Here is a 24,118-nt window from a genome sequence, read left to right on the forward strand (position 1 = left end):
GAATCTTACTTGGCATACTGGACATAGAACTTGTCCGACTTGGAACCACTTGGTACTTAAAGCAAATAAAGGATTAGAACATCCAGGTGTAGGAGATTAAGGACTTAACAGGCAGATGGAGGAGAAAAGCATAATCTGGACATCCTTCAGCCTTTATTGTAAGGGAAAGTTCCCCCGGGATCCCAACAGAAAGAACAGAACTTGAACAAAATTTAGCAATTCTGTTGACAAAATAATCTTTGAACAGACTTTTAAAAAACATTAGTTTGTATGCCAAAAACCTGATTACCTTTCATAACAAAATAAATAATTCTCTACCCAAGAGAAAGGGAACTAAGTAACAAAAATATGACTTGCCCTCCACAGGTCATCATCTAAAAATGTGAACAGTGCAACTTCATGGGTCTAGTTCGTACAGAGAGGGTTTGAATTGTGCAGTGTGCGGATGTCCAGTAAATGCTGTGTTATGGGCCCCCTTTGATCTGCTAAATTCAGTCGTCAGATTGACTTATAAAAATCATCACTGTCATCACATTGTTCTGCTGATTAGCGTCTTCTGAGTGGTCCAAGCACCGAGGAGTCAGACAAATCTCCCACCCTAGATTTGGAAACTTCTCAACAAGGTACAACTTATTCAGCATACCCCTTCCCTCCTCATTTCAAGACCCTCCATGCGGGCCAGAGAGAGCAGTATGGCTGTCCCCTTACACAGTATGATCGTTCTCATTTCTGACTGCCTGAGACTGCTATCTATGCCTTATAATTGGGAAACCTCAAGTGCCTTTTACTCCTGCCTTTACACACCCACCATTTTTATGCCCACTACAGTAGCTCAATTTTGTAACAGACAGGGTCTTGCTATGTTGCCCAGGCTGATTAGAACTCCTGGGTTCAAGCAATCCTCCTGCCTCAGCCTCTCGAGTACCAGATCAATTTTTATCGGATCCCAGAGCCCACATGTTTCTTCCTTCTTGGAGCTCCCTTATTAGTACTGTTTTCTCTGCAATATTAATATTTTAATCCTTTTCCTTCCCATCTAAGGGTCATGACCAACACTCCTATCACAAAAAAACAGGTTAACAGGAGGAAAACATAACAAATTTATTTGATCATAGTTTACATAACACAGGACCCTTCAGAAGGAAAACCCAAAAATATGGCAAAAAATCAGTTTTTATGCTTAGTTTCAATGTTGTATGGACACCCATGTAGAAATATGATTTCACATGAAGAGTAGGATCTAATCAATGCTAGTAGACTGAGGTGGGGAAACCCAGCAAGGCCTGTCCACATTCTTCTTGGCCACTTTGTGCAGCATTTCTTCCTTCTGGGTACAGGGCAGGACCCTTTCTAGGATTTGGGTCTTTTGACCTACATGCAAACAAGATACGTCAGATAATTTCTTCGTGGCCAGTTATTTCACAGAAAGGCAGGTGAAAGTTAGAGCAATTGTGTTCAGGGGTTATGGCTGGCTTTGAAGAAAAAGAGAGGTTCTGGTTTCTATGCCCTGCCATGGGGAAGAGGTTCCTGTAGAAGCCAACTATAGTTTCAGTGGCTAGCCTTGGGGGAGTAGAAGTGAGAGACAGGAGGGAAGGAGAAGGTCAGAGAGAAACTTTTATTTCTGAAACTGCTCTGGAGGTTTTCATTTTGGAGATTGTTTTCTGAGCCCCAACAACTCTTTGGACATTTAATGAAACAAAATACAAGGCTGCCAATGTGGATGTTTTATCTCTCTCTGAAGACTTTCTTCCCCTCGTTGTTTAATTATGGCATTTTCAAATATTATGAGTCAGCGATAATAGTATAACCAAGTCTTATTTAACCATCATTTTCCATTAAAAATTATCGATGTATGGGCAATTGTCTTAGTGGATTTTATATTCCCTAAGGAAAAGTATAAAATTGTTTTCATACTTTTTTGCTGGTTTTGTCCCCAAACCCAGACTAGTGCTAAGCGTATAGTAAAAACTCAGCATGTGGTTGTGGAAATGAATTGAACTTCAGTTCACCAAAGTTCTGAGCATTCCATGAAGTATTCAGCTACATTCAATCAAATCTTGGATACACAACCCATGAAACCATTCAGTGTTCTTAAAGAAACATTAACAAATAATATGAAAGAATAAGTCCCCTGAGAAAGTGTATGGATATAAAATAATTCTAACTTTACTCTTATACCATCATTGAATACTTAATCAGCAAGCCAATTTTCTTTTGACACCAAGACTGGAAAATCATCACCAATATACAGCCTGGCACAGGAGAGAGGGACTAGAATTTCACAGGAGAGAGGAAAGCTAGCTCTATTCTCACTAGAAACATGACCTTAAGCAAGTCACTTATCCTCTCTCAGCCCTTATCTCTAAAATAAAAATAGTTGTACTTTTCCCAGTGACCCCACAGTGCTATTGTGAGAATGATTTTTTTAAATTTATACAATTGCTTTCTGAAATGCAAAGCACCTAATTGTCATTTTGCCTTTATGGGACACCCAGACCTTTTTAAAAGAGGGCCTATAATACTATTGGAGGAAAAATACCTGAAATACATATAACAAGCAAAATGTCTAATGAGCAACGCAGGCCACACACATCCAAGGAGAAGGGAGTGACCACTGAGTGTGGAGGTGTTAAGCAAAGACTACATGGTAGAAGTGGACATAAAGTTGGGTCTTAAAGGACAAACAGAACTTGGACAAGGGAAAGGAAGAAACAAAGCCATTTCAGGACATATATACATTACATCCCACAAAAAAAAAAGAATGGTAGAAAGATTGGAGTAGTTGTCTGACACTAAATGATGAAGGACCTCAAACAAAGGCTGAGTGTTTTGACTTTAAAGGAAACACTGGCAAAATCTGAGGAGCTCAATATCAGCAAATTAGCATCCCCCAACAAGTAATTGACTTATAATAGATTTTAAGGTGAGAGAAAATAGGAAATTACCGTTATCAAGACCAGACACAATCAGAGCTGGGAGCAGAGTAAACAGTAAAAAAAGACTAAAGAAAAATATAAATGGGAAGCACATACAAGATAAGACTAAGAATGAGTAAATAGGGTCCCTTGATAAAAATTATCTGAAAGCATTAGGATTCTTTCCTCAGATTGCAAAGCTCTACATAACTGGAATCTGCCCATCTCATCTTGAAACAGGTAACCTTTGACCTCTGTACCAATCTCTGTCCCTCTGCAATGCCAATTTCCTTCCACATTTAGGTCCTTGGTTTTTTTCTGTCTCTAACGTGTTTCCCCTGATCTCTGCATGCCTAGTTCGTTTTTCTCATTCAGATCTCCAGGTGACAGTTCTTTCTAGACCACCTGGTCTAATGCAGTTTCTAAGACTTCTGCTCTCATATTTTTTTAATTTTAATTATTTCTTTAACACTTATTGTATTCTAATCTTTTTCTCATTTATTTATCCAGATTTTCTCCCCCACGAGCTCTGACCCCTAGAGTAGAATTCCTGGGACTATAGGATCCTTGAGACTTATTCAGCATTGTCCAACCCCAGCACCCAGAAGGGTGCCTGGCATGGATTAGGTTGCTCAATATCCGCTCACCAAATGGATAAAATAAATAAGTCAGTACAGCAGTCCTTCAGAGAGAAAGTGTTTCTGTTTTATTCAGATCTAATTGGGTCCTGTGCCTTCTTTAGGCTGGGAATTCCTCTTCCCTTAAATGCTGTGAGTGATTCCCAAATCTTTTCAATTCTGTCTCTTTTCTACTTAACTAGGTCTAGTTGGTGTCTGTAATTTTTAAATAAGAGCTTTAAATAGACAACTTTGTGAACCTAATAAATCACAGTAGACTAGCTATCATCCCATATTGCAAGGACTGAAACTCAAGAAGTCCCACAACATAGTCACTCAATGAGCAAGGAGGCCTTGACAGAATGGACATGAACACGTGACAATGGATAGTAAACACAGGTCACATGACAACTAATCCAAACCTTTACCCAATATACGAAATGGCCTCTACGTTTTTCTCCAACACCATTAAAAAAAAAAAAAAGGAGAGCTTCTACTTCTAATTCTCACACATCATGTCACAATGTCTAATATATGTACCAGAAAAACAATTATTTGGTTATCTTTATTGTCCTGCTTACAATGGGTCTCACTCCATCCCCACAAGACACAGAAAGAGGGGACTAAATGAAAGAAAAAACAAACAAACAAACAAACAAACAACCAAAAACAAAACACAGAAATTCATCTTGGTGTTTATGGAGCTAAACTGACTTCATCTCTTTGTAAGTCTTATATTACTAAAGTTTACAACCAAACCAAAAGTGTCTTTTAACAAATATAAGCCCAGAGAACCACGCTGTTTTTAATTATTGTATTTGTGATGTTGTTGCAAATGTCAGGATCTAAAGATATTTAAGCTTGCACCAAACTTTGTCTCTAGGTTCTAGAAATGTTTTGCTCTTTATTACTTTATTGAATTATTACTTGGTATAAATTTGACTATAGACCTTATTTTTAAACATAAAATGAGAATTGATTTATTGCTTCCAGAGGACTGAGAAGAATGATTTTTTTAACAGATCATTCAAAGAATATTAAGAATCTAATTATCATAAGGGAATTCCAGTGGTGTGTGCAATGACTATTTATAATTAAATGCAGAAATAACATGTAGTAGCTAGTTTTATAATGACAGTTTTAAGAACACCTTTTGAAAATCAAGACAGCTAAAATTAACTATAAATTGTCCACTAGATTATATAAGTAAAATTTAGTGTCCAAAGTTTGTTTTCCTTCATATTCTAACCCTACTAACAACAGAATAGATTCTGTGTAATATTATGTAAAGAATAATAAAATTGAAAAGACTACAAATGTCTGACATTTGCTGTACATTTCCTTCTTCCCACATTCTCTCAAATTAAAAATGTATTTATTTTCCAAGAATTGAAACTGAAATCACCACAGCACAAAAGTTTTTAGATAAAATGTTTTTAAATAAAAAACATATTCATTTTTGTTTTTCCCTTATAACACCAATATTTTGTTCACATATTATATATAGACTAAAGTGAAGAAAAATCAGTCTTTGAAATGAAAATGGACACAGAGTTCACACAGAAATTCAAGTTGTTCAAAAACTGGAAAGCCCTAAAACTAGACCAATTCCAATGAACTATCAAAGTCAGCAGACAACATAATTGAAGAAAAAATTAATTTTAAATTGTTATCTATTTGTCATGTATTATATGAAATGGTATAGCATTGTCAGAAACAGCATTTAAACTGATTAGAAGGAAACGGTTCTCACATTTATCTGCCTGATCAATTTATGCTAAATAATTAATAAAGAAGTATGCAAAACAAGAAATCAGAAATGTATTTTTTCAGATTCAGCAAACCGAAGTGAGTGCTAGTTGAGTACATAAGCAAAGAACTGGCATCTCTTCCACTGCTCCTTTTAGCATTTGTCTTCCTCATTCCCCTTAGATAAGACAAACTCCTAAGTAAGAAAAAATCATGCATTGAACAAACAATGCTTATTTCTCCTGACCGCTCATTATTTTTCAGTTACTAAAAGGGAATTGAACTAATTTATGGAAATATTTCTCAAAAGAAACAATGAAAGGTACTGTGGCAGCTCCCACCACCCTATATAAAAGCAGTATGACTGAGCAGAATAAAAAGAGGCTTATTACATATTTACAGTAATTGTTCTGTTAACTATCAGGACTCTTTTGTTCATCAGTTAAAATTTATTTACACAACCATAAGTTTCATCAATGAATCAACAATAACCATTTAAGGTCAAAGTAGAGCAGACATTTTGTAATAAAAGCAAATCACCATCAGGAACCAGAGACAAGTCACCTTCACAGGGTTCTAAGTTTTAAGAAAACAATAACTATAATAATATGAGGGCCTTCTCAACCCATTTGGGGTACTCTATTTGCAACAAAGAGAATTGTGATCAAATAAAAGGTATTTTGTCAGTGTAAAAATAAGTCACAATGACCATGTTAGGTAAATCCTGCTGCCGTAACTAAAATAAGTCTATCTAGTTGTGGCTAACTTCAGAAGTCACTGATACAGCTAAAGACCAAACTCATAAAAATCATACTATTTTACTAAAGACAAAAAATGAGAAATAATATTGCTGCACCACTAAATAAGCACAACTTCAACTGTGCATGAAGGTAAGAAACATTTACTTAGCACACGTTCAAATATTAATACAAATAAAAGATGACAAACACGAAAGTTTCCAGCCTAGTATCCCACACACAGTAGATACCCAATAGATCATCTTTCCTTCCTTGCTTTCTAGCCCCTTTGGTCAGTGATCCACTGTCTTACCGACCTATTTACATTTTCAAGTATGTAAGTGTGTCTTCTCTCTCCAACTACATTGAAAAATAAAAATTGCTTCATTCATTGATAGATACATATTTTTTTAATTCTACCATATGTCTTACATGTGCTACCCACAAACAGTATGTGCTGACAGGTAGTATTGCTCGAAAGCTTAAGACACAACATGAAGTATAACATTGCTTTTGGCTGTGCAGGAGAATATTCATCTAAAAATTCTTTGAATAATAGTATTATTATTATTATTATTATTATTATTATTACTTTGAGAATAGGACCCAGGCTCCTTGAAAGCCTTCTTCTGTCACCCTCAGTTTGTCAGCTATTTCCTTCCTCACAGTTACAAAATGACCACAATGGCACCAAGAGCCATGTTCTCATACAACAGCACTCTCTTTAGGATCAGGGAGTAACATCATTCCCAGAAGTTTCCTGGCAGAATTTCTTTCCTAACTAATGGACCAGAACTGTGTCACATATAGCCATCCTTACCTACAAAGAAGCTGGGAAAGCAAGTAAGCTGGTTGGAACTCCTGCCACTATGAAAGAAAGCGAGGAGAATGACTAATAAATAGACAACAAACAATATCCGCAACACCGCTATACAAGATCATGAGCAGAGTCACTTACAATGCTTATGCAGGAAGTTACCTCTATATGATATATCCAGAGAAAAAAAAATCCTGCTGCTTGCCTTTCTAAAGTGGGTCTCTATATGGATGAATGCAGATCAGCAAAAAAATTGGAAGAGTTCTGAGAGCTATGACAGAGGAGGGACATCCCCTCTTTTTACTCTTTGCATGGATGGTTTTTACTCTTTGCATGGATGGTTCATGAGTATGTTCTTCTTACATAGGCTACTGCGCCTGAAGATCAATCTTTTAGAGGTTTTTTATTCAAGTAAAAATGGTCACTTGGTTTAACCTCAATCTTTTCAGATCCAAAGCCAGTAGAATCTCTGGAGTATAACAATCTTTCTACTGCCAAAATATCAATATAATATACATTAATATAACCCTTTTAAAAGGAGACAAAAACAGAAAATCTCATGCCTGTCAATTCTTACTTTTTTTTCAAACCAATGGAAAAATGTTAAGAAGAAAATGCATCGCAAAAGTTGTGTTTGTTTCTCCATGTATTGGGGGAGAAAAAGGCACTTTCTGCTATATTATCACATTCTAATTTCTGGCCAAACCCCTGTAGTTTTCATCACGCATCATTTGTGTGATTAATGATGTGCACCCAGTTAATGGAAAACAGCAGATTAGGTTTCCACTAATAGTTTTGCAAGTTACGTACGTCTGCCTGCCTCATTTAGTAACAACTTCACTGTTCAGTAAGAAAGTATGGATTTAATCCCAAAGCAGAACTTAGTTTTATGAATACAAGACAGGTCAGACTTCCAGAGTGGAGAAAATTATGCTTTTAGAGGTATGCTGATCTTCAGCTGAAATTTAACATGGAGATGATACCTAAGGATTTGCGGGGTTTTCCCTATTTACTTCTATTTAGCAATCAATATACGAATCTACAGTACTTATTTGTGGCCTATAAAATACATAGAATAGCATCTTTCAACCATAGCAACTAAAACAAATGTAATACGATAATTTCTATAATTAGTATACTAAGCTGAAAAGACATCGATTGTTCTGAAAACATAGGTGAAAAACAGTTTGTTCCTTATATGTTAGTGGATCACTGCAATGATTATGTCAAAAAGCAAAATTTACATTTGCTGGTTCTAAGTAATTGTAATTTACAAAAAAAAAAAAATACACAGTACAGTGGAAAGCATCTAGGAATAGAGGAATCGACAGAAAAGAATTCTAGTCTCATTTCCACTTCAAATTACTTTAGAAACTAAACTATCTTTTGTTTTTGCTCTCCCCACTACATTTTATATTTACCTCTCTCATGCCATTTAACCATCACTATGGTATTTCAAGTTATATCTATGTATATCTCACATTTCCCATCTGGACTAGCCTCCTTAAGAGCAGAGTAAACATCTGATTTACATTTTTATCTTCTACAGTGCAAAGCTAGACTGCAAACTTCATGAGAAAAGGGACTTGCTTGTGTACCCCCAAGAGTTAGCATGATGTGACCTCACAGTATGTGTCTAATAGTAGATGTTACAATAAATAAAAAACTTGAAAAGAATGCTGTGCTTTCAAAATAAAAGAAAATGGGGATACTCTTTAAGAACCACACTAAGCTAATTAATACCAACAAGTTAGGGAATGATCCAAAAATTTCAAAAGAAGAAACTAAACAAAAAATACAAATGGACAATGACTAGCAAATTTGTTAAGCAGACCAAGATTATATCACTACTGTGACAAAAAGGAAAAACTAAACTAAACGTGTCAATGACTCCCAACACTTACTACAATTTCAAATTACTTTGCCTTTGTGATTTTCTGTGCAAAGTCTTCACCCTGTGTACATTGATCCTTCCTCATCAATCTTCAAGAGAAGATTCAAATATCAAACCTCCATCAAATTTTTGTTTCTTCCTTGATTCTCCTGGACAGAAGAATAATCTCTCTATTCTTTAAACTTCCAAAACGGTTTATCTATGCTTCTCTACTAAAATATAGCACTTATTTTTTTTTTGTTTCCACAGCACCATGCAATCAAGGCTAAGAACAAAATAAAATGACTACAGCTTACAAAAATAAAGAACATAAAGCAATAATAACAGTGACCTTTGAAAGCTATTCTTTTTTTAACTAGGTATTTTTAACCTATATTACTTAATATATCACATACTTCAATATCATGAAGTTTAGCTGGTAGAGTTTCTAAGCAAGCAGTACTTCAGAATTTGCATTTTGTCATAATTTTCCCCCAATCTTAATAATAAATATGCCTTTTAGTTATTGAGAAATTTATTGAGGCAAGTCCTAGAATTGATAAAGCAAAGAATAATTTACAACTGAACATATCCCTCTGCGAAAATGTTGTCAAGGCAAAGAATGCCCTTGACTTGCTAAAAGATGGCTGGAATGAAAAACACAATCTGCTATTCGACAGAGCCAGTATTCTCACCCATTCCTGAGTTGGAAAAGCCTTGAAGAAGAACAATTATTTTACGAACAAACAGATCTCCATAAATCATGATGAAAACAAAGTTAAAGTATGAAATACTAAATAATGAAATCCAATGGATCAATTCATGGTTAAGTCTGTCCACATTCTGAAGTTAATTCATTTGGGCAAGTCTAATAAGATGTTCAACACATGAAGTTAGTTGTTTCACAGGGGTCACAGCTAAATTGTTTTATGGTCAAGGCAGTCAGATGGTTTTGTTTCTTCACTAAGGATAACATTATTTTATTTAATATGTTTTTACTTAAAAATTTAACAAAAATTATATGAAATATTTCTGAAAATTTATCCAGCTATTTGAACTGGCTTAATAAGAGAGAAAAGGAACTTCAAACGGTAAATTTGTCCCCAAAAAGCAAGTCTGACACATACCTCTGTATACATAGGAGGTGGTTCCTTTCTTACACAAGAATAGAAATCAAGCCTCCAAATTTCCCTGATGGAATCTCAAAACTGGCCTCCAATATCTGGTATTTAAAGCAGTTGAGTTTCTCTTTAAATATAGAGACGTCAGCACCTAAGACACCCATCAAAAAATTCTACCATGTTTTGCCAGCAAACCAGTACTTACCAAACACTTGACAGGATTTGACTTTGAAAGCTATCAAAAATAATGTTTTTCATGTTACTTTCCAAGAGCAAAAAAAGCACATAAATATAGTTTATGTTATGTTGGTTGTTTTCTAATAACTAATGTACAGGTACAACTAATAATCTAAATTATTAAATTGATGAAAATATCAATCAAGTAATTTACTGAGCACTAAGCACATGAATAAAAAGTACTCTGTTGTTTGCTCTCATTGATTAAGCTTTGCAGGTTAAGGAAAAATATGTGAGAGCAAAATAATCACTTAAGAAATAATCTATGGCTCAAATTTTAATCTGCAACAATGAGACATTTACCCATAGCTTCCATGTATTTATTTAGTCATCATTTTCTCTGACAAAACATCTCCAAAATGATGTCACTGGGAAGGCTGAAACTCACCCAGGCACTTTTTGCACTTCTTGCTTAAATACACCACAAGCACATATAATGAAGGGGGTTTTGTCATGCAAAATGAGACTGAACAAAGAATTATTAATCCTGTTCAAAGTACTGTAACTTAACAGTAGAATTAACACCACAGTAATCTGTGCCATAAGAAAATGTTATTAACATCAGTGATTCAAAGATAGATCTTTAACAACTTAGAAAAAATAACTACATGTATGTTATTTCTTAGTTACCAGGAAAGAGAAATATATCATAGATATATTACTTGCTGGATTTATCAACAGTTACTTCTCTGTTGTTATTGTTGTTGTTTTAAAGTACAACTGACAGTCTGATTCCTTAAAGAACTATCTACACAGGAAACAAGTTGTGAACAGGGTTGAATACAGGCAATCTGACTTCAAAACCCACATTTTTAATGAGTCTGCTAGATTAATTTTTATTGGGGGTTTTAATTTGTTTTGTGGAAGCTGACTCTATTGATAATTTTATTCTGCTGAATCAGAACTTCTTTCTAGTGCTATGTTAAGCTCCTATGACAGATTCTCATGAAATCAGTATAATGACAATGCATTGTGAGAGTGACCTGGCGATGACAGCCATCAACCCACTTTTGTCAGAGTTGAGCCCACTGATCTTGCAACAAGTGCTCTAGCATTCGTTTTACACACTCCCATCCACCTACCTACCACATCATATATGCAGCCCTCCTGGGGCTGTGGACCCTGAAAAAGCAGATGGCTCTCCCAGACTGAAGAGAAACATCCTTATGCTCCGGAATAACAGAATCAACTAGTACCTAATGAAAATCCATTGAAAACTCAATAAACAGTTAACCTTGAACTGAAAATCTCACCTGTGGAACCATGCCTACAATGTAGGAGGCTTTTAATAAAACAGAAAACTCAACTCAAAATAAAGCAATTAAAGCAAAGCATTTCTTTTTTCCCCTTCAAGAATAAAGACAAACCTCACTTAAAGAAACAATTCATTTTTAAAAGGCAGAAATAAAACTATTAGTTTATATACTGCTTGCTGACCATCATAAAATATACTTTTACATAAATGTATTCTCATTAGGCTTTATAATAAGCTACAAATAAACAAGCCCTTTAAAAGTTTAAATCTAAAGGTCTAACACCAGATTGACCTTTTAAAGAAATAACAGTATCCAGGGACTGAATCTCATAGTAGGATTACTGAACAAACTCTCCAAACTAGTAAATGAACCTTTTTTCGTTAAGAGTATATAAACTCAGTCACAGAAACATAAAGTAGGTACTGACACTATTGATTATCTGATTTAATCATAATTCAATGAATCATTTCTGAAATAAACATCCAAGGTTTTGTGAATAACTTATCCTTTTTGGCTTATATTTACGTGTCATTTAATTGACAAAATTTAATTCATTATTCAATTAATTAATCAAAATTAAAATAATTAATGAAAATGCCTCCCCCTTAACATAGTTCATGAAACTCTATATCACATTTATTTCCCAAATGTTACTTTCAAAAAGTCAGTAAATCAGTCCAGTCTGAAGATTACAATAAACTCAAAAAGGCTATTTCTTCCTGAACAAAGCTATAGAAAAGAATCTGTCAATAACTAGCTCTTTGTCAAACCACCAACAAATTCTGGATCTAAACTTGATTTTTTTAACATGTAGAAATATTTTCCCTAGTTTAAAGGTTTTGTGCCAATGTCTCCAAACACTTCCTCATCAACAGGGTGGGGAAGAAAGAGAAGCAATCTCTCATTACCATGGGATGCATATTTATATCTGTGTATGACACTTCCCCAACAATGGGGGTGGGGAAGGCAAGAGGGAACTCTCTCATGACCATGAGATGCATATTTACATTGATGTATTACACATATAGTGAGATCTGATGACATCAAAACATACACCAGAAAAGTACAGATGATTACCTGATATTCATTGGGCCAAAAGGTGCTCACTGCTAGCTCAGCCCGAAGCCAATCTCTACCCGTGAATCCAGTCACATTCCAAATTGGATTGGCAAGCGGTCCTTTATTCACCCTAACTAATATGTTCAAAGTGCCAGGATTCAGTCCTTTCTGGCTATATAATAGGTAACTGAAATCAATGCAGTGAGTGTCGTTCTCCTTCATTGTAGGCAGCTGAAGTCTGGCCTTTTCTCCAGGGTCGTGATCTGAAGAGTCCACTATCATATAGGACCCTGAAATGACATTACAAATAATAATGCTAAAGAGATATATAAGCAAAGGGAACATACAACAACAAAAATAAGCCAATCCATTCTGAACATTAAATTTAACTTAAAAAGACTGTTTTCCAGAACACAGCCATAGAAATATATCAATCAAGTAGATGAACTGAATTCCTACCAGGTAACAGACAGCATTCAAAGTACAAATTATGTATTAATTCATTTAGTCTCCACAACAACCTGTTGTTATCCTATTTTACAAATTAGGAAATTGAGGTACAGTTAGTAACACTCAAAGCTGGGTTCAAATCCAGATCTCACTCTAAATCTCTGGTATTACTGGACACAAGTCTTTTAATATAATATATATATTATATATATATATACACACACACACAACATATACACACACATACACAAAAGTGATACTTTATTGACCTGGTTTACATAGAGGGTACACCTTTATTTTTCATTATCCAGAATATTATTGCAGGGAGATGTGCTTAGAGTGCAGATAATGGAACCATTTCTAATTTCATATTGGAAGATCATAATTTATACAAGTTATGGGATCACTTGTAACATACTAATTTTGAACCTCAGTTCAGGGAATGAGGACACTTTGTAGTGTCAGTATGAGGGCTAAAGTTAAAAATGCATAGAGCTGGCCGTGCGCAGTGGCGCACGCCTGTAATCCCAGCACTTTTGGAGGCCGAGGCGGGCGGATCACGAGGTCAGGAAATCGAGACCATCCTCCTGGCTAACACGGTGAAACCCCGTCTCTACCAAAAATACAAAAAATTAGCCGGGCGTGGTGGTGCGGGCCTGTAGTCCCAGCTACTCAGAGGCTGACGCAGGAGAATGGCGTGAACCCGGGAGGCGGAATTTGCAGTGAGCCGGGATCGCGCCACTGCACTCCAGCCTGGGCGACAAAGCAAGACTCCGTCTCAAAAAAAAAAAAAAAAAAAAAAAAAATTCCCTAGAGCTGAGGATCAGGACATAGTAGATTTCCCCATTTGGAGTCTCACCAACTAAGGTGTCAGCTAATCACCACTACTATTGGCCCCAGTTCTGTAATAGTCCCTACACTCTTGTAGGGCTACAAGAAACCCAGTTGAAAATCACCAATCTACTCCATTGCCTTTGACTTAGTAAGTGTTCATTGGTTATCTATCATGTGGAGGCACAGGACATAAAGAGTCCCACTCTCATAGCTCACATACAGACTTTCCATTGCAGGCAAAGGCCACATAGGGACTAAGTACAAAAATGAGACTGGAACACCAGGCTGCTGCTTTTAGTCCCAGAAAACTCTCCAGTAAAACAACCAATTGTTCTCATGTCATTGTGGATTTTAACAAAGACACATATCACAAAAATGCAAATATGCCTATTTATTACACAGAAGATGGAACACAAATTTCACTGTAAAATATCCTTTTTCTTTGCTAGCGTGTAATTTTAACCAAAATCTATCAGATGTAGTGTTACAGAACTCAGTGTTACAAGAGTTGCACTTGACCTTCTCTTCCTGACAACATGCAAAATCAATCTTCTGTATTCCCTCCCCAAAATTTGTACCCATGACACATTAAACACTCGATAACTACTAGTCTAACTTGTTCAATTAAACCTCAACAACAGATGCAAATCATGGCAGAGAGGATGGAGTCAACTACTTGACAAGCTGAATTTCAAATGTGACCAATTGCCACTGAGTAGCAGGTACCCTCTGGTTGAGAGCTTTTGGGAAGATTTCTGTAACACTTTAGTATAATCGAAGTACAGAATAAACAGATCATAGTGATAGTGGCTGATATTACTATTCACTTCTTTTTCCTAGTTATCCTCTTCTCTTGTAAGCTAGGATTCTTTTTGTTTCTCTTTCTTTCTCTCTGAGTCTCACAGATGGCACATTAATAGAATAAATTGTCCGTGTATATTTTGGAGAAATTATGTCTTTATTTTTAAACAGAACATCCTGGATCCCAACCCAATTTATAGAAGCAGGATGTTTCTAGTCCTTATTATATTCACATTCTGAAGTCAATGGTTGATTTAGCAAGATGTCTTTCAGATTCACCACTGCATAGCAGACCAATTATTCCTTTTAACGAGGACCAGCCCTGAGATCTTGGATAAGTTACTTAGTGTTTGTTATTGGGCCTTAGCATCTTCACAAACCTGTAGCCTATTTCCCCACTACTACAACAGTCTTTCCACACCCACCCCCCCCCCGCCCCACCCCGCCCAATGCAATATTATGGCAGTAGTGCATTTAAATTTATTTTTAGAGGTCTGTATCAATTATGGCTTCTGAATGTCAACTTTAAAGTAGTAATCTCTAAATGATTTACTGGCTTTCTAATAGTCATTTTCTCCTGTTATAAAATAAACTTTGGTGTAAAAATATGCTTTGTGTCACATTTTAATTATATAGCATAATATTTACTATAAAGACCATTCAGGAATTTTCAGTCAGTTGTACTCTTAAGCTACAATAATTATTTTTCTTATTAAGGAAACAGGATAGGCAAAGTATATTCACTTGCAGGCATTATCAATTTGATCATTAGGAATACAAAAGTCACAAAATAAAAGCTTTGTGAATAGTCTACACTATTTCAACATTTCAAGCAAGTTAAATAATAAAGAAAAATAGTGTTGCTAATTCATTTCTATAGAATGTTTCTGCTAAATGGCCCTCTTTCAATAATGCCTGACTACTGCCACATTCTCTGAGTGCTCTGGAATAATAATGCATTTATTGCACAGCTCCAGAAAGGAAGAATCAAGTACTAGCACCAAAAAGCCGTCTAAATCCTTCTGCCTACTGCCTTGATATAATGGCAATTTGTCCAGTAGGCACTAGGGAGGGAGCTGCCTGTCTGACCCAGTATTCCCTTCCATCATCCCAAACACAGAAGATACTGTGCTATTCTTATCAACATCTAAAAATTACTTCTGTAGTCTCCCAGAATAACTGGCTCCCAATCCTTACACTTGGGAAATTATACAATATGTACTTCCCTCATACTTTATGTTATAATTTAAACTTATTTACGACTGTTCCGTTACCAGCTAACTAATTCCTCAGATTTCTAACAAGAGTTTAGTTATCTCAAGGCTTAATAAAACATCTATGTTCCCACACATACAATGTAGTAGCTTTTAATTAAAACTTCTTTAAAGTGGCCTTACGAATATTCCTTACGGTCTCTTGAGCAACAGAGTTCTCAAATATGTCATTCAAGACAGAGAAAACTGTATATGCTTTTTATTTGTTTGTTTTAAATGCAACCTTTGTAGAGAGCAATTTGACATCAAAGACCTTTAAGAGATATTCATGAATAAACCACCAAAAGCAATTGCAACAAAAGCCAAAATTGACAAACGGTATCTAATTAAACCAAAGAGGTTCTGCACAGCAAAACAAACTATCATCAGAATGAACAGGCAACCTACAGAATGGGAAAAAATGTTTACAATCTATCCATTTGACAAGAGGCTAATATTCAGAATCTACAAGGAACTTAAACAAATTTACAAGAAAAAAAAACCCATTAAAAAGTGGGTGAAAGATATGAACAGACACTTTTCAAAAGAAGACATTTATGCGGCCAACAAACATATGAAAAAAAAGCTCATCATCACTGGTCATTAGAGAAATGCAAATCAAAACCACAATGAGATACCATCTCACACCAGTTAGAATGGCAATCATTAAAAAGTCAGGAAAAAACAGATGCTGGAGAGGACGTGGAGTAATAGGAATGTTTTTACGCTGGAGAGGACGTGGAGTAATAGGAATGTTTTTACACTGTAGGTGGGAGTGTAAATTAGTTCGACCATTGTCGAAGACAGTGTGGCGATTCCTCAAGGATCTAGAACTAGAAATACCATTTGACCCAGCAATCCCATTACTACGTATATACCCAAAGGATTATAAATCATTTTACTATAAAGACACAGACACACGTATGTTTACTGCAGCACTATTCACAATAGCAAAGACTTGGAACCAACCCAAATGCCCATCAATGATAGCCTGGATAAAGAAAACGTAGCACATATACACCATGGAAAACTATGCAGCCATAAAAAAGAATGAGTTCACATCCTTTGCAGGGACATGCATGGAGCTGGAAACCATAGTTCTCAGCAAACTATCACAAGAACAGAAAACAAAACACCACATTTTCTCACTCATAAGTGGGAGTTGAACAATGAGACCATATGGCACAGGGAGGGGAACATGACACACCAGGGCCTGTTGGGGAGCAGGGGGAGGGATAGCATTACAAGAAACACCTAATGCAGCAAACCACTGTGGCACATGTATACTTATGTAACAAAACTGCAGGTTCTGTATATGTATCTCAGAACTTAAAATATATTAAAAAAAAGAGAGAGAGAGAGATATGCCTTCTGGTCTGGGAATTCCATGTCTACAAATGTATATTAAACCATCAGGTATGTGTAAAAGATACAGGTTTAAAAGATGCCTAACTCATTACACTATTTAAAATGGAGAAAAATTAAGTATTCTTAATATTCAATAATCAGTAATTTGCAAAATTATTGCAAACCAATTTAATGGACAACAATGCAGTCATTAAGAATTATATTATTTTAAAACAGTTTATGGAACATATTTACAATGTGTTAAGTAAAATATGCAGGTTGTAAAATATTAAACCCACTTATGAAAAATACATATTTAAGTTAAATAAATACATCCGTGTAAATGTGTGTATATTTGCATATGCACACACATAAACTTGTACATATGACTAGAAAAATATATAGCAAAATCTTAATGGTATATTATCTGGTGGGCTGTAATTGTCTTCTAGGTTTTCAAATAAGTTTTTGCATATGTACAGTTTCTGAGAGTTCTATAATGAATAGGCATTAGATTTGCACTTTTTTATTAAAACAGACTACATGAATACTATTGTACAAGAGGAAAATCAAATGAATAATGATAAATACTTAGTAAATAAACACAGGTGGGTATTTTTAGTCTTTTAAAAATAAATCCTATTTGTATCCTACAGATTAACAGCATCTTGGCATTCAAAAAACACAATACAAAAATTGAGTACTTCTTATTCCAATTCACTAAAAAATAGAAAGGGAGAGAAGACTTAAAACAAATGGCAGTTTTTACTAAAAAGAATGGCCAAGGAAAATAATATAATCTTCTATCTAGATGAATATATAATGCCCTACGGATTTTATATATTAGTGATTTTTTATCTTTAAGCTACACTTCTATGAATAAGGTATTTATATGGGAAATTCGATTAATAGTAAAGAAAATAATTAATTATAAATAGATTTCCATACTCTCTTCTAAAACTCTTTTAAATATGTATGTGTTGGTATACTTTAGTACACTAACATAATATTTGTATTGTCAGTTATTATTCAAAATCTGTTGAATGTGCCCTATAAACTAAAAGAAAAATTTCAGCTTCTCTGCTTAGTATTCACAACTTTCCATGATCTTATCCCAAAGTAACTTTGGTCATTTTACCTCCCACTTCTCTTCACAAACCACCTTCTCCAGTCCGACAGACCCCTCACTATTTTCTCCACACATCGTGCCAGTTTTCTTTCCTCGAACTGTCTCACAGTTTCTAAATGTCTAATTCTGGCCCCCAATTATACACTGCTTTTGTGCCAATTTTAAATGATTTATATGGATATCATTTGTCAACCTCAGAAGGGTAATTATGTTCTCTTAGAAAGCATCTGACTTATTCAGAGTCCAATCAGAAGAGAGAAGCCACACAGTAAATTTAACAGTGAAAATGTAATATAAAGAATTACTACCTGTAAGAAGGTAGAAACTTTAAAGTTGTGAAGAAAACCTTAAAGAATAATCAAAGTACCCAAGAAAGAAACCAATGTAGACAGCGGAGGTTGCTGAGAATCAGATTTCCTTAAAGAAGCTGGAGTTGCAGCTCACGGAATGATAAAGTCTGCTGGGTCACTCAGGCCAGAGCCGGTCCTGCTCTACGGAAGCAAGGGAAACAGGACACATTCTCCCTGCAGCAGAGTGGCATGAGGCCTGGGGTATGTGTGTGCCACAGCAAGGTGGTCACCAGGCCAGGTCTGGTGCTACAAGCTCACTGAGGGACTATGTCTGCTACATGCACACAGCTCTGCCCACCGTGCAGTATCACCAAGAAAAAACAACCCTAGGATGAATTGTGATTCAACCAAGAATAGATGTTTCTTCTTTCTTAAGTGTCTCTCCAGTGCCCTCTACTGACAAAGCTTAACACTGCGCCAGTTGTAAAGCAGAACCGCTTTACAGGGTCAAGTGCTGCTATCACAGAGCAGGTAATGAAGGATAAATTTTAAGCTCCAGGGCAATAAATTGATAACTGGCACCCTACCTAACAAGGGCTTTGCATACAATAGAAGTCTAATAAACACTTGTTACTTGATTAGTTAGATTACCAGTTGAAAGAGGAGGCAAAGACACTGAAAGAGGAGGCAAAGACATGAACAATTGAGGCAGCAGTAGCTCTAACTGTATGTGAGATATATAACCAGAAAATGTCAAAACAACAACAAAAAGAAAAACAAATGAAACTAGTTTATGCTGCTTTCAAACATTAGGATTTAATGAAAAAGTATAATGTTTGGAAGTACATATTTAATGTATTTGTCAGAGCCACACTGGTATACATAAGAAATCTTCTATTAAACAAACGTTCTCAAATGTTTTAGTCTCAGGGCCCCTTTATACTTGTGATATTAAGGATATCAAGCAGCTTTTGTTTCTGAGTTATATCAATATTGACCATATTAGAAATTAAAATGGAAAAAATTCAAAAATAATAATTTGTTTAAGATTAGCAATGATCTCATAATTTACTATCATATTTTCATGAAAAATAACCATTTCCCAAAATAAACAAAAAAAGATAGCAAGAAGATAAGCATTGTTTTACTTTTTACAAATCTCTTTAGTGTCTGTCTCAATAGAAGACAATTAGATTCTCATTTTTACTTAATCCTTCAATCTGTTGTAGTATCATGCATCATGTAACTCTGGGAAATTCTTCTATTCATTCATGAGACAATAAAAGAGAAAAAAAGAAAACTGTATCTCAGTGTTATTGATAAGCAATTTTGACCTCATGGATCACCTGAAAGAGTATGAGGGTCTACAGAGATCTTTGGATCACATGTAGAGAACCCTATATTTTAATATACATAAACCTTTTTATCACTCTGCTCTAATGAGAACATTATGTTGATTCTACTTCACTCACTCAGTCTCTGCAGGGTATAAAGATGTACTCTATAAAATCAGTTAGAAAACAAAATCCTTCACCGGAGTGTTGGATGCCTGAAGAATGAAGATGAAAAAAGCTGAGATATATATATATATATATCAGGAGATTTATTACAAGGAATAGGCTCATATGATTGTGGAAGCTGAGAAGTCCAGTCTCAGGACAGGAAAGCTGATGGTATAATTCCAATCCGAGCCCAAAGGCCTGAGAAACAGGAGAGTCAATGGTATAAATTCCAGTTCAAGTCCAAGTCTGAGTCCAATAACCAGGAGAGCCTATGGTGTAAGTTCCAATCTGAGTCCAAGCCCAAAGGCAGGAGACTGATATCCTAGCTTGTAGACAGTCAGACACGGGGGAATTCTTACTCCTTATTCAACTCAGTACTTCAAGCGATTGGATGAGGCCCACCCACATTGGGGAGGGCTATCTGCTTTACTCAGTGTACCTTTCAAATGTTAATTACATCCAGAAACATACACACACACACACACACACACACACACACCCCCCTAGAAATAATGTTTAAGCTAATATCACTGAGTCTAACTGACACATAAATCAACCATCACAAAGGACTTTCTTCCACTCTAGTCTGCCACCATCAGAGAATCAGATTGTTACGTATGAGCAGAAGAGTACAGAGGACTAAGTAATATTCTATCCTCATAAGAAAAGTATTTTTATGTGTTCTGAAGACCATTTTGAATAGCTACCAAAGCACCAACGCACTGTGCAAAACAGCTAGCTCTTGGCATTGAGTGAGATTTTCCCAGTAGTAACAAAGAACATGCCAGAAACTGTTGGTGTAAAAAAACTAAAGACATTATACAATAATGTTGCTTCATGCCCAGACAGCTTAAGAAGCAATAATCAGGATCTCTAAGTAGAAAGAAGAGTGACAAGTGAAATCATTATTTGGGTCTCAGCCCATCTGGGATATTTTTTTTTTTTTCTGTTATAAAATTAATGTCTCTAAGTACTTCTGTTACTATTACCTTTGTGCTGAAGGCAATGCCATTACCCTCCTTTTCATATCTTTCATCTTTTCATTTCTTTTTTCAAGCCTCTTCTCCCACCACCATTTTTTTTTCATCTGATTAAGTGGCAACAAATATAACCAATTATTAAAACTAAGGACTCAGTAATCAAACTAGGAATCAGTTTGATTTTTCCCCTCTTTTAATTAACTAGCAAGTCTCATTGTTTCTACTTCCTAGCTCTCTCCTCAATCCATTCATGTCTCTTCATAATCACTAGTTTTACTAAACTCCTGTTACCTCTCAGGAGGACAAATAGAATGGAATCCTAGCAAGTTTTATGATTTCCACACTACTAGCCCTACAATCGTTTCTGAAAGGCAGCCAGGTTAATTTTTTTAAATCTTTCTCATCCTCATATTGCATTGAGAATAAGATCCAAACTCTAGCCCCACCCCTCAGCTTCAATATGATCTAGTGCCTGCCTTCCTCTCCAACATTATTTCTTACACCTCTCTTCCCTTACATAAGATGTTCCAGATACAATGGGCTTTTTCTTTTTTTAAAAAAAAAAAAAAAAAAACACCTAAGCTTATGCTTGTCTCAGTCTCTATGCACTGGACCTTCCTCTGTTTGAAATGTTCTGTCTTCAGCTGGCTGATTTTCATCATTCATCTATTGGTGAAGCATTCCTAGGTCGATTAAATAAAGTAGTTCCTTCCAAGCTTCTTTCTAACATATCACTTTTTATTATATCCTTTATAGCACTTGCCACTTACTGAATTTATTTGTTTACTTAATTGAAAAACTCCATGAAAAGTTGGGATTTCATGTATGTTGTTCATCCAAAAATCTAGAACAAGGTCTGGAGTTTTCAGTTTGAAGTTGAATGTTTTATAAAAAAAGTCGGACAACTATCTATTTGTGTTTCCTGTGCTGCATTCCCATAGCACTTACATAATGCTCTTTTATGTACAAAATATACCATATCTGTCTGTGCATTCCCAGAACCCTAGTACAAGCTTTTTAAGATTAGAAACCTCTTTGGCCTCGCCAGCCCCTAACAGAGGGGCTGTGTAATCTGTAAACTCGGCAAGCTCCACTGAAGGTAAGCAAAAATTTTTTTTTAAGTATTTTTTATTCAAAGATAGTTAAAGAGAAAAAAAAAAGGTAAAATTTGAAATGATAATAAGCAAAGCTCTCAATCTTAAGAATAACCCTAAAATATTCCATTAATTTGGTTAAACAGACATCAGTGTCATCACTTTTTGTACAGTCTATTTTTAATTCTTCAAGCTTTTACATTCTATTATTTCTTAAGATGGATGTTTCTCTTCTAATGAAGTCTATCCCCTACATCATATAATTCATTTCTAAGACAGTATGAGGCAAATATTACGAAATGTCAGAAAAAGAAAAAGTAAACTTTCCCCCCAAACTCCAAAACAAATGAACTGAATTTGCATCTTCGTAGGAGTCTACTTTCAACAACTTTAGTTTCCTTAAAATGTCCCTCCCATTGCCTTGTAAAAATATAAACCTGTTTCCTTCACAGTCCGAAGGATAAAATTTCTCTTGATCTCTGAAGAAGTGCTTTTGTATTTGTTCTAGGTAGCCAGCTTACATTTGAACACAGAAAAAATATATGGATTTCAGATAATAGTTTCTAAAAACCTTCAGGCAACACAGAAAAACTAAAATGAAAGTTTCAGTAGAAAGTAGCACATTTCTCCTTCTTAGGAAGTGGATGTCCTCATGGAATTTACCCGCTACACATTAAGATTTAGAAACTTGGCCAAGCATTGTTCTATAGTTTAATCCCCTTCCCCTACTACATCTTAGAAAGACAAAAAGCAAGTACTTGGCCATTACTTTGACAAAGAAAATTGCCAGTTTCATCTTTATGACACAGGAAACCTATGTCATAAATTGTTAAAAGGATTAGTGCCATCTGTTTCCTATTTCAAAGTGGCTAATTTTATAATAGGTTTTGAGTTCCTTTCCAGCACCTTCCAGTACTCCAGTTTTCCCTACTTCCTACACATCTATTTACTTGTCTATCCTGGGCAAATAATTTAGCCTCTCTCTGTCTTGTTTCCTCATCTTGAAGTGCCCACCCCACTGAGGTCCAGTGTGCAGACTAAACAAGACTGCCTCCATGATGTGCCAAGGCACACTGACAAGAGGAATAGATGGGTCCTCAATACTCATTCCTTTAGACATATTCATTCCTTCCTCCAACAAACAGTAAAGAAAATAAAACTAGAAAATGTATGAAGAGAACACTTTCAAAGTTTAAAAACGAGATGACAATGTTAAAGGATGGTACTTTTAAAAACTTCCAACTTAATGGCACTTAACCTTCATAAGCTTTCTTAACCCTTCCCTTCACAACTCTACCTATCCCTTTCATTCCAATGTGAGTCAGTCCTCTTTCTCAGTCCTATCCTTCCTATTCCTCTCTAACCCTCCCTCTCTCACTTTTTCTTTGAAATCTGAAGTAAATTTAAAGTATTGTTGCCTCAACGCCCACTCCCAGAAACACATACACTTACTTCACCAACAATTTTAAAGGACTCATAGATCTAAGTTTAAGAACTCTTGTTTCAAGATTTCTCCAAATTCTGAAATTATGGCACTCTCCTAACAGCTATCCAACCTGCATAACTTTTATGTTACATGGTAGTGAAAAGTTTTGAGAAGCAGTTGTTAAAATGAAAAGCAACTTAAGAGAAAATAATCAGAGTAACATGACCCCAAAAGGCAAAAGTCTTTGTCCTGTGGCCAATTTTGTAATCATCACTCACCTTTTAAAAATACCCAAGATTGAAATGAACAATTAAAGGTAAGAGAATGTAGAGTGGCCTGTGGCCTCTAGAAACTGCCTGAAGACTAAAAATCATGCTAACAATTCCCACCTGGTCTGGATACACTTCAACACTGTTAAACATTGAAGACCAGAACTGAAGGTCTAAAGAGAATGAGGGCACAACACGTCTATGATTTCCACATAAATGAATATTATCAAAGTCAAAACATTCTACTAAGTAGTCGCATTATGTCTAAATGTACCAAATTTTTATTTTTTGTTTCCCAGTGCATATTAAAGTTATGTTTACACAATACAATAGTCTATTAAGTGTGCAATAGCATGTCTAAA

General features: G+C 35.5%; 1 protein-coding gene across 7 annotated transcripts in view; it reads right to left on the bottom strand.

Moving 5' to 3' along the window:
• The window catches only part of PTPRK (protein tyrosine phosphatase, receptor type K), a 557,333-nt gene that overhangs the window by 345,038 nt on the left and 188,177 nt on the right, over positions 1–24,118 (bottom strand). For 6 of the 7 annotated variants that reach the window (XM_025382413.1, XM_025382412.1, XM_025382416.1 and 3 more), the window contains exon 3: positions 12,400–12,671. The exons of the other annotated variant lie outside the window; for it this stretch is intronic. In XM_025382413.1, the coding sequence (XP_025238198.1) occupies positions 12,400–12,671 (272 nt within the window). The remainder of the gene's footprint in view (positions 1–12,399; positions 12,672–24,118) is intronic. 7 annotated transcript variants of the gene reach the window in all.

Source organism: Theropithecus gelada, chromosome 4, assembly GCF_003255815.1.
Source record: "Theropithecus gelada isolate Dixy chromosome 4, Tgel_1.0, whole genome shotgun sequence".
NCBI lineage: Eukaryota > Metazoa > Chordata > Mammalia > Primates > Cercopithecidae > Theropithecus > Theropithecus gelada.